Genomic DNA, 15,400 nt, shown 5'->3' on the forward strand with positions numbered 1-15,400 from the left:
CGCACCCCGTCGCGGCGGCGTGGGGCCCGGCTGCCCGCGGCCTCTCTGCGCAGGCATGGCGGGCCGCACGGTGCGGGTGGGGGGCCTCCCCGCCGACCTGCCTCCCGACAGGGTGGCCGACAAGCTGACCATCCACTTCCTGCGCTCCCGCAACGGCGGCGGCGAGATCGCCGACGTCCAGGTGCTGGCCGGCTCCCAGGCCTGCGCCCTCATCACCTTCGAGGCGCTGGAAGGTAACGGCCGCGAAGGGCCGCGCCTGCCGCCGCGGCTGGGCACGGCCCGTGGGCTCTGCCCGCTCCCGAGCACCCTGCCCCGGCCTCCCCTGCCCTCCTGCCCCGTGTCCCCGCATGCTCAGGGCAGGGTCGGAGCTGCTGCTCCCCAGCACGGGGCTGGGCTGGCGCGGGTGCCTGATGGCTTTTCCCACCCAGTGGCCCAGAGGATCCTGAAGGCGAAGAATCACGTCCTGTCGATCGGAGGGAAGAAGTACCCGCTGGAAGTGACGGCGCATGTTGCGGAGCTGAGCCCCGATGAGGTAGCAAGGAGCAGACGGCTCCTGCCCGTGTGGCCGTGACAGCCCCAGCTGGCTCCCAGACCGGCTCTGTGCCTGGCAGACACGCTCGGGAAGGGAGACTTCACTCTCTCCTTTAATCTTAATTAGACTTAAAGCAAATCCACTTTTATTCATATTCAAATGAGGAATTATTTTTTTTTTTATGTGCTAATAGCACAGGGACCGCCAGGCAGGCTGTGCACTTGGTTGTTTGGTGTTTGTGCCTGTCAAAGCAAGGAAGAATAGTCAGACTGGAGGGAAGGGGCACTTTTCCCCAGCCCATCTGGTGACACACAGGGGATCCTGTTAATGCCTCTGCCGTGTCATTAGCTGGACACCGTGTCATTAGCTGGACACGCTTCTTCTCAGGAGAGCTTAGGAGACTGACATGCTGGTGTCTAGGAGGCACCGGAGAGTTCTTGCCTCTTCCTCCAGTTTGCGGTAGCCATGTCTCACGTTTTCCTGTCTGAGCACTGAAAACAAGGGCATGGGAGTTAGCCTGGCATTGCAGACCTTTCTGCAAGCCTGCAGTGCCAGACTGCTTGAAGGTCTGCAGCTGAAGCTCTGGGAGAGTAAGAGGGCAACTGCATTTCAGGTGCAGAAGGGCTAGTGTGGATTTTTTTGGGTTTGGGTTGTTTGCAGAGCTCCCAGGGTGTAGAAGTGGGGCTGCATTTCTGTGCAATTTGCCCCTTGCATTCCTTGTTTGCAGAAAGCTTTTGACTTATGTGTACAAGGTCCAAGAGTTGCTTGGGCTGGCTGGGTCTTTCAGTCCTGCCTGTGTTATGCTCCCATCTCATTTGAAAGCAGGATGCTGAGAGAGAGAGGTGGCAGGTCATGTTGTCTCTTCTGTCATAATAATGCAGGGGCTGTGGCATCAGGTGCATTTGCCGCCCCTGTGCCTTGGAAGGGGGTTTATCTCTTGCTGTCTACTTGCAGATCTTCATACGTGCTTGCATGATAGTTGACTATGGCAAGCTTCCTGCTGGCAAAACCCTCCTGAGGAACTTGCATAAAAGCTACAGTAATGTGCAGTTCGACTTCGACTCCAAGAACACACACTGCATAGTCAAGGGACAATTCACTGACCTGCAGGCCTTCAGCAGAGACCTGCTGGGCAGCCTGAACCTCAAGAGCCAAGCCGTTGGAGAGATCCTCCTTCCAGATTCCAGCCATGTGGCCAAAGAGTCCAGAAGGCACGATCATCAGCAAGTGCCTGACTCCACTAAGTCAGCACGAGAGACAGCAAAGCTGCCAAATTGGGACCAGGTGTGTGAAAAGGCAGTTAAAGTCCCATCACCTCAGGACCCAGTGGATGGGGAAGCTGTGGAACAGCTGGAGGACTTTTCCCTAGTGATGGACTCAGACATTTACTTGTACTTGCAGCGGTTCTGTGCTGCTGAGTACCAAGGTGTGCTACGCCAGCATTGTGTGGATGTGGTAGATGTTAGCAGCGATGGCATCGTCATACTGTACCTCCAACCATCTGCAGGTATGCCTGGGGACATGGACGCCTTGCAACAGGCCCGCCTGGCCCTGCAGCAGCTTTACCAGCAGCTGGAGGTGAGCTTGCGCAAGGAAAAGATCACCAAGGGAGGACTGGATATGGACAGCCAGACACTCAGGGCTCTGACACGTGAGCTGCAGAAACTGTATCCCCAGTTGCTCTGCCATGAGGATGAGAAGCAGCTTTATCTTATTGGAAACCTCGTTGATGTGTCCCAGGCCAAGCAGTACCTTCAGGATTTCAGCACCAGAAGAGGTGCCACACACACTGTTGACATGCTCAGCAGGTCCCTGCCCTCACACCCAGCAACCTCCTGCACCACCGAGGCTGCACTGCACAAGCCCAAAGCACCTGTAGACACCTCAACCTCAAGGCTCAGCCCAGGCAGGCCAGAGCTGAAGGGTGAGCTCAAGCTAGCTGCCAGCTTCAGCCCGCTGAAAGCTGACAGGTCTCAGGCCAGCTGGGGCCTCTTGCTGAATCAGGACTCTCCACCTGTAGGACAGGCGCAGCTTTCTGGAAAACACTTACCAGAGACAGATGCTCTAGGTCCAAGTGACCCAACAGCACTGACCCAGCAGTACCAGCCTTATGTCTCTACAACAGATGTGGTTTTGGGGTCAGCAGCAGAGTCTAGGCAGAAGGATCCCAAAGAATGGGACCATGTGAAAGGAGGTGTCAGGCTTACAAGACACAAGACTCTGTCTCCCTTTGGGGACAAAGAAAACAGCACTTTGCAGCATCCTGGGGACTCTAAAGGCTCAGGTCCCATCAAGCACCACCCCCTCGCTAGCACGTCTAGTACCTTTGACACGACAAGGACCTCTTCTGCTTTAGACCCTAAACCCTCTGAATCTAGGCCTCTGCTGCGACGTTCCAACAGCTTCTCCCTGCCAAGGTCAAAGGAAAGTGACAAGTCCCAAGACACTGGCAGGGCAGACAGTGAAGGCAGTAGGGTGAGTGAAGAAATGAGCCTGGACTCTCTGCAGTGGTCTTACCTGAAAGACGTTTGCCATGCTGCTATTGATGAACTGTGCAAGCATGGAGGTGTGCAGATCTCAGAGCATCGTACTGGGGACTGCACTGTGCTGACACTACAGGCAGCGGAGAGGAGCAAGCTTTTCCAGGCTAAATGGAAGGTGGAAGCTCTTGTGCAGAAGTGTCCTGACCTGGTGTGTCAGAGTATGAGCTACTCGGAGCTCGCTGTAGATGGTCCAGATGACAGTGCCCTGAGTGAACTGTGCAGCCTCTTGCGAGGAAACTCCCCTCAGGTTGGACTCAGCAAAGACAAGTACAAGCTCTATCTTGCCTGCCCCAAGGAGATGCTGCCAGGAGTGACTGAGGCCTTCCACGTGTTTTCTTCCAGGAGGCTCCATGCCCTGAAGTCTTCATCCTTGTCTCCAGGACCAGAGAGTACAGGGCCCTCAAGTGTCATCCAGCCAAGCAGAAGCCAGGACACGGTGCTGGGTGCAGCCCTTCCTGGCAGCCTGGCATCCCTGCAGCACCTGAACATAAGTGATAAAGCAGACCACACAGATGTGCTCAGGGCTTTCCGGCTGCCAGAGGCTGAGGAAAAGAGGTCCCCCAGTCCTTGGAGGTTCCAGCAGGCACTGGGGCAGGAGGAGGCCAATGACCATGTTGATTCTGGGGCTGTGCAAGGAGGAAGCTGCCTTCTGAGCCCCAGTGTAGCGGATAAGCCAAGTCCTGCCGGTCTGAGGGAGTCCCAGGAGCAGCCGAAGACAAAACTGTCTGGGGGGGAGCCTGACATTGCACGGCTAAAGCAGGTTTTGCCAGACAGATTCCAGTTTGCAAGAGACAAGAACAAAGGAGGCCAGAATGAAGCGATGGGACAGCTGCGCTCAGCAGCTCCTGCAGCAGACGGTGCTCCTCGTTCCCTGCCCACCTGGCTGTACAGGGCTATGGCTGCTGACCCACCTGAGGCTGCAGCCAAACAGTCGCCTGCAGCAGAGCACAGGGGCCAGGAAAGGGCCCTGCTCTCAACCGGCAGGAGCAATGTGCAGGAGGAGCCTGACCTCTCGTCACAGCAGACAAGAGGCCCCAGCCTTGGACAGGAAAGTGGCAAGACCCCTCTGGGCCAGTGTGATGCTTGCCAGGGCTCAGGTGTGACCTGCCAGGCTCCCTGCGGTCATGCCTTGTGCAGGACATGTTTTGCAGCAGACAGTACACAGCCAGCTTGCTGCAGCTCCTCCTTGGTTTCCCCGAGCCGCAAGATCTCAGGGACATTCAAGATCTCCTCCCTGTCTCAGAGTCTGCCTGGCTACTATCGAGACCTAACGCTCCAGATTGCCTACAACATCCCTGATGGCTTGCAAGGGGTAGGTACCCACCACGGGGGCTTCCCCATCCCACTGCAGGACATGCAATGGGTTCTGTCAGTGTGGCTGAGGTTCGGGGGGAGTGTGTGTTTGGGGCGGCAGGGGAGAGGGCAGTTACAGTTCCATGGCCCACATGCAAAGCAGCAGAGGTATCGACTCGTGGAATGCAAAAAGCTCCACACCAAGTCTGGGAGCAGCTCGCTGCTTTTGAAGAGTATGTGACCTCCTGTTTTAGTTCAAAGTGACTAGCAGCCCATGGGGGCCACAGTTGTCTGTGTATGTTCAAGCTGGACAGAATCTCAGAAGCCAACTCTGAGGCACAGGACTTGGGTGGTTGTTTAAAATAAAATGCTTTCTCCCTGTTCTAAGGTTGGTGACCCCCGCCCAGGACAGCCTTACAAAGGGGGGGATTTCTATGCCTTCCTGCCTGACAACAGGGAAGGGCAGAAGACAGCAATGCTGCTGAGGAAAGCATTTGAGCATGGGCTGACATTCCAGATCAAGTCCTGCAATGGGGAGGAAAGAGTGACATGGGGCCTTATCCCACACAAAACCTCCTGGGATGGAGGCAAAGCCAGGTATGGCCCAGCTCATCCCGCGCTCCCAGGTGTGGAGGTTTTTTTTTTAGCAGTCAGAGGAGGAGAACCATGGGCTCCAGTTCAACATATCCTGGCATGGGTGGTTCTTCCAGGCTCCCACAATGGCAGAGTTGGTGCCTCCCTTTGCTTCAGCTTGCAGGGCAGCTGTGGTATGGCAGGCCAGTCCTGGCAGACTCCAGCTGGAGGTAAAGCCCTTGCCCATCCCACACCCATAAGTTCCCCATGGACAAGAATTCTGGGCCCTGTTCACTTACAGCTTTCCTAGCTTTTCCTGTGACAGCATTCTGCAGCCAGTGCTGGGTGCAAGCTGTGCCTGGGGACAGCAGCAGCTCCCAGGGAGCAGGACTTGCACCCTTGGCCCCTGTTGAAGGGATGGGGCAAAAATAAACTGCTGCTCCCCTCAGTGGTTTTAGTACCATCAGAAGGATTTACACCACTTCCCTCTCTGCCCCACAGGAATGGCTATCCAGATGCCCAGTATCTCCGTGAGGTTTGCACAGTACTGAAGAAACTGGGCATTGCGTAAGACTCCGTGCCTGAGCGGCCACAGCCCATACCTTTGCTTCCCCTTCCTTTCCAGCTGACAAAACTGCAGCTTAACACAGCCAGTTCAGGAAAAAGCAGGTGTTTGTCCAAGGAGCTCCTGTGTCCCCAGAGGTAGCCAGAAATCTGCTCATTAGTGACAGCAGCACCTCCACCCCTGCCCCCCACAAGCCTCAGCATGGAGCAGAGCTTCCCTGAAACTCCAGCTCCTCCTGGCTGTGTGCTCTCACCAGCCAGTTACGCAGCTTGTTTCAAAAACAGCTCCTGGCTGAGCCCTGGCATGGCTTTCAGCAGCATAACCCAAACCTGGGCGGGAGCCTCCATGTAGTCCAGCCCCAGCTTCTGGAAGCCTCTTGCACCTCTGGCCGCTACAGGCAGGTTCCAGCTCAGCCACCACCAGAGCCTTTGCCAGAGCCGAGCTGTCTAATTTCAGCTGTTCGGTCACACATTTCAGTCCTTGAGCAGACAGCCCTGAGCTACAGCCCCTCCCCACCACCTGCTCTGGAGCCAGCAGGCAACCCAATGCTCTCTTGGGGAGAGCATTAACAGCTTTCAGCGTCCAGGACAGCTGCCTCCCATGAGAATATACAGGCATGGACGCAGTCTCTAAGCAGAGAAACACAAATAAAATTTATCCTGCATTTTTAGTAGTGGTTGTTCACGCCTTGTCTTACCATCACCCCAGGCCCCCATTTCAATCCCAACTGGCTACAGAGACACCCGGACAGAGAGTAAAGTGCAGAAGACAGCTAAGGGTTTTGCAAACAAAATCACCATAGCTGCCCTGCAGAACAGGGGAACAACTGAGGCAACAATTAACAGTTGTACTTGAGAGCAGAAGCATCTTCTCACCCTGGGAAAGTTAGAATTTATAAACTGAATGCGTCCACCTGCTGACTGCCTGGAGAAGCAATAAAAGTGCCCCAGAGGCTGAGCTGGGAGCAGAGCGTTCATTCTAACAGATGATTGAGCAGCACACCACTGAGGGTTTTGTTATGCTTTTAATTAACATTTGAAACACATAAGGCATATGGTAACATTAGACAGAGGAGCATTACACATCATAGTCATGTAAACAGCATTGGCACACTTGCTTTCTGTCCAGCTTGGTTACATGCACAAAGCAGAATATATTTTTTAAACAAAGATTTTCTGTGTGTCTGTAGGATGAGTATCACTCATGTCACATACCTGTAAATCAACAACTCAGACAGTACAGACCAGACCATATGTTGTAAGAGGCTCAGTCTAATGCATTTCACATCACGCTCATGTACTACTTGCCAGTCACGCTTTGCCAGCACCAGGGCTTAGCACACTAGAGACTTCATTAGGCAACAAGAGTGGTTTTACACCTATGACAGCAGCTGTAAGTGGGCCAGGATCCTGCACTGATTAAAGCCTGAGGCCCCCAATGCTTCTTACTTCTCCCTGGTCAATCAATTCTAGTTTAATACAGGCGTCCGAAATAAAATGTACAGCTAAACTCCTTCCCCTGTCTCAAAGTACTTGGCAGGGGCCATGCTCCTCTGCACAAGCCAAGGCTGCTTCCACTCCCTCCTCCTTCTGCAGTTAGCGTGCAACACAAGTGAGCTTGAGAGAAACCAAAGAGAAAAACATGACAAAAGCTGCCTGGCAATAGCAAAGGAGTTGCGTTTTGTCCAAGACCAGCAGTACCAGCCTGGGAAGGCGACTGCAGTAATGACACAGGAGTGGCACTCGCACAGGCACCCCTGTGCTGAGCAGCCCTCCCACGGCAGCAGGCAGGGCCAGGGATGCCTCTCCTCTGCTCATGAACTCCTTACTCACGTTTTCCACTTGGACTCCTCACGGCACAACCTTTGGGTCAGACAATCACTAAAATAAACATTAAACTGCACTTCTGATAGCTGGAATGGCACATGCAATTTAAGCACAGGAATCTCCCATTTCCTCAATAGCATGACTTCGCCCTGAACAGTTAAGCAACATTGAGTGCAATGATTTTTATCCTAGGGTTTTTGTTTGTTTTTTTGCTTTGGTCCTTAGTATACAAACCTGCTGGTTAACTTTGAGTTAAGACACTTGAAGTTGTTTTACATAGGTTCTATACTTATTGGCCCATAAAATGTTTGTCCATAAAAAAAAAAAAAAAGAGTATAAAAACAAAACCAAAAAACAATGAACCACAACCACCTGGAGCAGAGCATTGATCAGTGAGGCAGTAGAAAGCAAGATTACATTTAATCTTGGTCTTTCTCTAAAAAACATTGTTGCTACCAAGGGACATAAAACGGTCAGTGCTAAACTCTACAGATAGTAACTGCTTAGCACTCCTGCCCTGATAAGGGCTTCAAGAATTTGTAGGTAAAAGATACATGAGCAGCTACCCAAAGAGAGTCGGGAGCTGGGATTGTTTCCAGAGAGCCAAGGCTGGGGCAGCAGATAAAGCCTCACTCAGGGTCTGGCTGGAGCCAAACAGCTGCCCTGGGGGAGACAAGGGCTTTACAATAGCTCTTCTGGACTGGGGAGCACAGAATCACCAGGACAGCCCTGGAAAGGCTGTAATACATGGAAAGGGAGCATCTTATTCACAGTAAGTCAGACTACATCACCAGTGTTCAAAAACAGAGCTAGCAAGACAGGTTTTTGGCAACACTTTGAAAGGCCAGAATGGAAAAGGCTCCAGTGACTTCCTAGTCCTTACAGGCATGTAGAAGAAGGCACTGAGATACTGTTTTCTCTGGCATACGACAAGGCAGCATGTCAGAGGTGTCCTACGGGAAGCTGCAAGACTCCCACTTTCCTCCTTCACACTGCATTGGGAGGGACAGACTGCAAGACCCTCGCTACGCTGCCTGATCCAAGGCCATCCAAGTAAGGCACTGAGCATGCGCTTAGCCGAGAGTAAAGCAAGGAGAGGATGTTACTGTGAAACACAATTTGATAGTTTTCCCCTTTACAAGTGTGCAGAACTTGAAGATGTGTGGGGTTATGTGACATTTGAGCATGCTGCTCTTGCACCAAGGTAAAGTCCCGTTTCTTGAAGGAACAGGTCCAGACTTCCCATTTCAGCAATTTACACAGTCCTTCTGTTGTCAGACCTGGTAAAGCAGCATTAGAGACTGTTGGATTTAATCTAAATTAGCATGACAGGGCAGGCTGAAAAGAGAAGCAGCAAGATTTTGGATTCAGAAAGGTTAAAAGTTGTGCTTGTGAGTTTCGTCAGACCATGTTTATGAAGTTCACTTATCAAGTGCAAGAGACAGACTGACAAGGATCTGTGACAAGGCTCCAGCCCTCCTCTGAGGTTGTAGGGAACAGGGTTGTTTTAATACTTAAAGTTAGCCAGAGCAAGTCCCCTGGAGGCTGTGGCCACACGTTTCTAAAGAACTAGGGTCTGAGCCCAAGCACCTGAAATACAAGCTGCACTGATAGATAGGAGCCCCGCTGGAGGATAGAGCTGGCCAAGGAAGAAGCCACACTCCTCACCTGCACAGGAACCCCCAGCCCTGTGCCATGCTTGGCTGCTCTCGAGTGGCAGAGGGGCTTCGCACACAGGGGCCTTCGCCCAGCAGGCGCCTTCCCTCCTCAGGGTTTGGTTAAGCAAGGCTTTGCTCCCGGAGCCTGAGCTCTTCCACAATGGGCAGCTCTTCTTGGTGCCCTCAGGTTTACCTTTTCAAATGCAAAATGAAGCCTAAAAGCCTGCAGCACCTACAATCCATGGCAAAGCCTCAAAGCAAGCACAAACAGCACCACAGTCACTCAGGGCTGAAAACAGGGTCCAGCAGGAAGGTGGACACCACTCATTAAGTGCTCACAGAACTAGGCTTAGGTCTCTGCACAGGTCCGTTTTCAAGTGCACAGAAAAAAGAAAAGAGGAAGAGAAACTGAGTTCTGGTCTGGGAGGAGCACCCCAGGCAGCTCTTAAACCCCCGGTGCTGGAAGAGAGCCCAAGGGTCCCAAGACTTGCAGTTTCAGGGGAGGAAGAGCCAAGTCCTACTGCAGCACTGAACCACGAGCTGAGAGCTGGTTTGAGTGGATATCTAATGAGCTAGCTAGAAGAGAATGGAAAGCACAATTTAAACTGCTCACAATGCCCAGGACAAGAGGCTTGACCCAGAGCTGGGCAGTTTACTGTCTACACTGGTAACTTGGCAATAGCTTTACTGAATGGCGTGCCACAGAAAGAGCCAGCCCAGGCTCCTGGGAAGCAGGCTTACAGGACTGGTTCTTGCAAGTTACTTCCCAAACTGCAACACCTCCCCAGTGCACAGGGCACAGCGCAAAGCAAGCATTAACCAGAGCTTATTTTGTTCCCATTTTGTTGAAGTCCGATTTAACACTGCAGCCCTTGGAAATACAAACACGAGGGTGAAGTTTAGCCTTAATACCAACTTGGAGCCCAACATTAATAAAGCACAGAGCCAACATCAATTGTTCCAGTCATTTGAGACACAGTTGAGTCCTTATGGTCTCTAAAAATCAGACACAGTTTAGATCTCCCTATACAGTTTGGAATCAGAAAATAGACAAGATCAAGTTACCTAACTGAAATTTTTTCTTCTGTATTCAAACACAGATCAGCCCAGCCCAGCCTGTCAGGTTATTTGCCGACTGCACAGAGAAGCGACTGCAAATTAAGTGCAATATGCCATAGACTCCAAAATGCCAGGACGGTTATTTACAAGGCAAAGGCAACATGGCCTGTTGCTATCTGACTGGTGTTAGCAGCCTACGGAAGCAGAGGGGAAAGAATGGGGTTACTGTAAACAGAAGAGTAGCCCGTGCTAGAATTAAACTAGGCCAGCCATGCTTTTCCTCTGGCTGTTGAGGAAACATCCTAAGTTTAACCCATTCTCCTGCTGAACAAGCTTCTCAAAGGTGACAGTGCAAATGCTTCAGCAGGGCCCAGTTTCTGTGGAGATACTTGGCAGTTGCTACAGTATGTTACATCTTGACTTTACAGTGACAGGCTATGCAGTTGTTAACTGCCTGGAAGCTTCAGCTGCACTGCTGGAGAAAAATAATGTTAGTTTGGAAATTCAGTAGAGAAGCAAGTGATTAGAAAAAATGTACGAAATAAACAGGCTTCAAAACAGAGAGCTAGGGCAGGAGGCATATCTGGCAAAGGGTCAGTCACAACAAGAGCATGCAAACCTCATCTGAACTTTAACCACAATGTTCTTGTACTGGTGAAGACGGAAGCTACTGATCTGTCCATTTCCAGGTCCCAAAGAGATCAGGGAGTTAAACCATGAATTCACAATCTGCACACATTTTTTCTCCTTAGTTCTCTTCTTTTTTGGATTCTTCCTTGGGTGCTTCAGGAACCAGGATGACTTTTCCAACATTCTTCTTCTCTTGCATCTGCCTCATGGCATCTGCCACCTGGAAGCAACAGGAATCTTGTGAAACGCACACCCACCCTGCAGTGCAGTCATGCCCTTCGTGGGTCCCTTGGTCCACCCAGACTAGTTGGAGGGCCACCCAGGAGGCAGCTTTCCCGGCAGTCCAAGCAAGAGCCAAGCATTCAGGTGCCTCTGCACAGACATGCTTTGGACAGAGTTGGGCAGCTACCCCAGCCTGCCCATAGGAAACCATCCTCAAGAATTCAGACAGACCAACTGTAACATACACAAGGATGTTCTGCTACGTGAACTGTGGAAGACTGAAGTGCGTGCCACCACACCTTCCTTTCCAAACAGAGGGGAGCACTGCAGAAACCCAGCTAACAGCCGGAAGGACAATGCTTCTACCATGTACACAGCCACAGAACAATACATGCACAGATTTTTATTATTATTTTTAAGTAAAACAGCACCTGGGCCAGGCTGGAATCAACAGAGTTTTCCTTAAGCATTTGCATCAGACTCGTTCTCAGGTATTAACACCAACTGATCATTACCAAGTCCTTTGCTCCCCTGCAGTAAGTCCTACCCCAGCAAAGGATTTTCAGGGCAAGAACCTGACTCAGCCTGGACACATCAATGCAACAACACTGAGCACAGCAGAGCTGCTGAAAAGCCTGCCGCTCCCTTCCAACATCCTCATTCTGCTTCACTGCCTGGGCTCTTTTTCACTCATGGAAGGGCAGCAGCAACCTTCCCAGCTCTCTGCTTAATTACAGGGTGCAGATGCAGGGCAGACTCCAGTCTGATGCATAACCCAGCCCCTCCATGGGCTGCTGCTGCTGCCCACAAAGCACAGCTGAGCACCTGCCCTATTCCACAGGGATGCTGTCTGGCATTGCGCAGCTCTGTGCACTGGAGCAGAAGAGCCCAGCCACTTTACTCCCCTTTATTAACTTAAAAGGAAAAAGGCACTGAATATCTGAGAACAGACGGTTATTAAACATCTGCAACAGCTCAGCTCCCCTGAACAAGGTGCTCACACTGAACCAGAGCTCACTGTGCAGGAAACAATCACCCAGTAACTTCTGCGTGCTGCCAGCCTACATGTTAGCTCAGACTCACCTGATCAAAGGGCCATACAGAGTCTATTTTGGGCTTGATTTTTCCTTGACTGTACAGGTTAACCAGCTTGGCTACAACACCTCCGACAAGCTCAAATTCTTCATCCATATATCCAAGGTGGTAGCCACACACAGCCTTGTTATGGTGTAGGAGCTGCAAGGCATTGATGCTGAACTGGTTCCACCAGGTTTTAGCCATAGCCATGAGGTTCTTCTTCTGTCCAGTGAGAAGGTTTGCTACCCCTAAAAAGAAGGCAAGCCACAGGTGAGCTGGAATCAACACAACACGAGAGGCAGTAGGCATCCCATGTAACAGCTCAGACAATACGCAGGGTAACAGCCGCTCACACAGTGATGGAGGACAGAGGTAAGAACGGGATCACATCAGGATCTGCCCAGCCAACCTTCAATGGAAACAAGTACCTGCCTCAGCCTCAAGATACGCAGAATTTGGATTATCAGCACCCATATATTGCAAAAGTATAGAACAACTCCTCTTTTAGGAGGGCAGCAGCAGCACAGCTAGACTGGAGTGCAGGCAGAGGCAAGAGAGGGTTACAAGTCACATCCAGCCAGGCTGGCAGGACAGCACTCCCCTTCTCCTATAGCCAGGCTTCTTCAGGGGAGCCACATGCTGCAATGGCTGGGACAACAGAAGCAGCACACTGGTGCAAGTATCTGGAATCCCACTGGGGGCTGTGTGAGGGCTTTGTCTACGAGACAAAAATCACAGTGTTTCAGGGCTGGGGAATGGAGAGATAAGTATTCAGTAGCCTCAAACCTCATCACCCACACATCCTCTAGAAGAAAAGCAAGGCTCTATTAGTGCTGTGCATTAAGCCAGCCCAGACAAAGCAGCTGTGCCAGTGTTCCTCCGTGCGGACATTCCAGCTTCCCCTGCAGGCACCGGCTTGTACTCCAGGAGATCTCACCACAGGAGGGAAAAGCCTTGGAGCCTGTGACCAGAGCTCTTGGGACAAGGCACAAATCTCACTCCCCTCAGTGCCTCACCCAGTCGAAGCATCCTAAAGACCTTCATGAAATAACAGAACTACAACACACACAGCAGTCAGCAGCAGCGATGCTCCCTCACGGCTGTGCATCCAGGCACGGAGCAGCGTGCAGCATTCCCGCGCAGATCCACACCCACCCTGCCATTGCACAGTCCCTCCTACGCCGGAGCTGGCGTTTGGGCGCACTGCTCACACTTACCGTAAGTGATGAGTTTGCCCATTGGCTTCAACAGGTTAAATGCTTTGGATGTATCAGATCCTCCCAGGGGGTCCAGAACAATGTCAACACCTAGAGGGAATTGAAAGTAACTAGAAGTTTCCTTGCACTTGAAAGAAATGCAGGACAGTTGTAGAAGTCCTTCACCACACAGTACCTTTGGGAGAGATTTTCCGGACCTCCTCTGCGTAATCCATCGTTCTGTAGTCAATGGGGTAAGCAACTCCGCTCTCCTTGAGTGAATCATGCTTGGAGGCAGATGCTGTGCCAAAAATGGTGACGTTTTCTACAGTCTTGCACAGCTGGATGGCAGCAGTTCCCACACCACCTGAAAACCAGCAGTGAGAAAGACTTAGAAGCAGACAGCCCCAGCAGTCAGGAAAGCCTCTGGATAGGTAAATTATCCCTGCTTGTACCGATCACACAGCACCAGGAGGGTTTGGAATAAAGGTTTTGCCTGGGGCAGGCTGATGCCTGTAATGTGCTAGGGGAGACCAACCCTGGCTGCTGAGAAATGGGTTCAGTATTTGCCAGCGCTTGGGTCAGCGCGAAGGCTGCATCTCTGGCAGGCAATGTTTTGTCAGTCCAGCCCCGTTCTGATCGCTTCCTTACCCATGCCACCCATTCAGAAGCTGCACGCTGAGGCCAAGAGTCTCAGCATGGGCTGGCAAGAACTATTTACCTGCAGCCATGTGGATGAGGACACTCTGGTTGGGTCTCAGGTTTCCAAAGTCAAACAGAATCATGTAGGCAGTGATGTAGTTGACAAGAAGAGCAGCTGCTTCCTCAAAGCTCATCCCCTCAGGCATCAGGAAAGTCTGACTGGCTGGCACGTTCACGACTTCTTGCCAGAGCCCTGACCTAGCCAGGACCATTACCTTGTCACCAACCTAAAATCAAATAGAGGACAAGGCGGTCTGAAACAAGCCCCAGGCTAGCAGAAGTCATCACACCCTTGTCCTCTGTATGCCAGAACCCGGTACATGTGTGCCGTTCTCTGTGCAGAGTCTGCAGGGACTGCAGCACCCCTGGGCTTGGGCGGGAGCCTGCGGCCTGTGCTCCACTTGTCAGGCAAACCGCACAACAGCACCTCTCACCACAGAGCTGGGCACAGGCCATGAGCCTCCGAGGGACGGCAGGCGCCCCAGGCTCTGGCTTGCACCCAGCGTGCTGCCTGACTGCCAGCCGCCCAAACCAATGGACCCCCAACGAGGTAAGAGGGATGGGGGCCGTGTCCTGCCCTCCCTGCCCAAGCTGGGAGACGGAGTCTGAACACCGTGAAATATTACCGCTGCCCCTTGTAAGGATCATTCTGCCAACAGGCAGGAGGCTTGGGGCAATGCTTAATAGGATCAGCCCCAGAAAAAGCTTAGGAAAACCTCCCAGGTCTAAGCGTCAGGCCTGAAGTCTGAGGCATCCCCCAAAATCTGCTCTTATCCCACTGGGCAAGAAACATCTGCTCGCTATGCAACGGGAAAGAGACGGCAAAACACCAAGTGGTTGTATCAGCAAGCAGAGATGAGGCAGAGCCAAGGCAGCGAGCAAAAAGGCTCCTCAGTGTGTGGGTTCAGCATTTACACTTAAGCAAATCAAGATGTTTTCCTGGAGCGGAGGGAATCATCTTTGACACACTGGGGTTTTTTTGAGACACTGTGTTTTGCTAGTTGCACACCCAAGAATCATCTTAAAGCACCATAACTGCAACAGCCCTGAGGTCCAAAGGTCTAGGACATGCGGAGAGCCAACTCCTCTGTCCCCCGAGTTGCTAGAAACGCAGCAGCCGCACGCTGGTGGGCCACAAACCCAGCACCAAGAGCAACTAACCAGCTCGTGCCCACACCTCACCACCCTCACTCAGACGGCTCCGGACAACTCTGCAGCAGCTGGAACCGCCACGTTTGTGGAGTTCAAGGGGATGGTCACAAACGTGTTCAGAAACAGCACAGTCATGCTTCAGCCCAACATCCTACTAGCGGTCACCGCTAACGAGAAAATTCTGCGCGTGCAAATACAGCCGGCGGTCCCCAAGCACACGACCACCTCCAGCCCTGCCCCACGACTCCGGAGCAAGACCCCGGCCCTCAGGGCGGGCAGCCAGCGATGCTCTCGCTGTCCCGGGGGCCGGCGCGGCATCGGCAGGGCGAGGGCAGCCAGGGCCCCCGGCGGCCGGGGCCGGGCAGGGGCGCG

General features: G+C 52.4%; 2 protein-coding genes across 3 annotated transcripts in view; one reads left to right on the plus strand and one right to left on the minus strand.

Moving 5' to 3' along the window:
- Positions 1-47: 47 nt before the first annotated feature.
- LOC104842962 lies at positions 48-6,337 on the plus strand. Of its 2 annotated transcripts, XM_010585641.1 has the most exons (5): positions 48-233; positions 429-532; positions 1,487-4,387; positions 4,757-4,965; positions 5,443-6,337. In XM_010585641.1, the coding sequence occupies exons 1-5, from the start codon at positions 56-58 to the stop codon at positions 5,510-5,512; spliced, it is 3,462 nt and encodes a 1,153-aa protein (XP_010583943.1). In that variant the 5' UTR covers positions 48-55; the 3' UTR covers positions 5,513-6,337. The 2 variants fall into 2 exon arrangements, with proteins under 2 accessions (XP_010583943.1, XP_010583942.1); XM_010585640.1 differs by lacking the exon at positions 5,443-6,337 and having other exon boundaries at positions 4,757-5,432.
- Positions 6,338-9,838: 3,501 nt separating this feature from the next.
- VAT1 (vesicle amine transport 1) overlaps positions 9,839-15,400 on the minus strand; it is an 11,916-nt gene continuing 6,354 nt past the window's right edge. The window contains exons 3-7 of the mRNA XM_010585750.1: positions 13,896-14,103; positions 13,371-13,541; positions 13,196-13,285; positions 11,985-12,226; positions 9,839-10,899 (exon numbers count right to left, since the gene is read on the minus strand). Of these exons, the coding sequence (XP_010584052.1) occupies positions 10,798-10,899; positions 11,985-12,226; positions 13,196-13,285; positions 13,371-13,541; positions 13,896-14,103 (813 nt within the window). The 3' untranslated portion in view covers positions 9,839-10,797. The remainder of the gene's footprint in view (positions 10,900-11,984; positions 12,227-13,195; positions 13,286-13,370; positions 13,542-13,895; positions 14,104-15,400) is intronic.

Source organism: Haliaeetus leucocephalus, unplaced genomic scaffold, assembly GCF_000737465.1.
Source record: "Haliaeetus leucocephalus isolate CR32 unplaced genomic scaffold, Haliaeetus_leucocephalus-4.0 Scaffold110, whole genome shotgun sequence".
Taxonomy (NCBI): Eukaryota; Metazoa; Chordata; class Aves; order Accipitriformes; family Accipitridae; genus Haliaeetus; species Haliaeetus leucocephalus.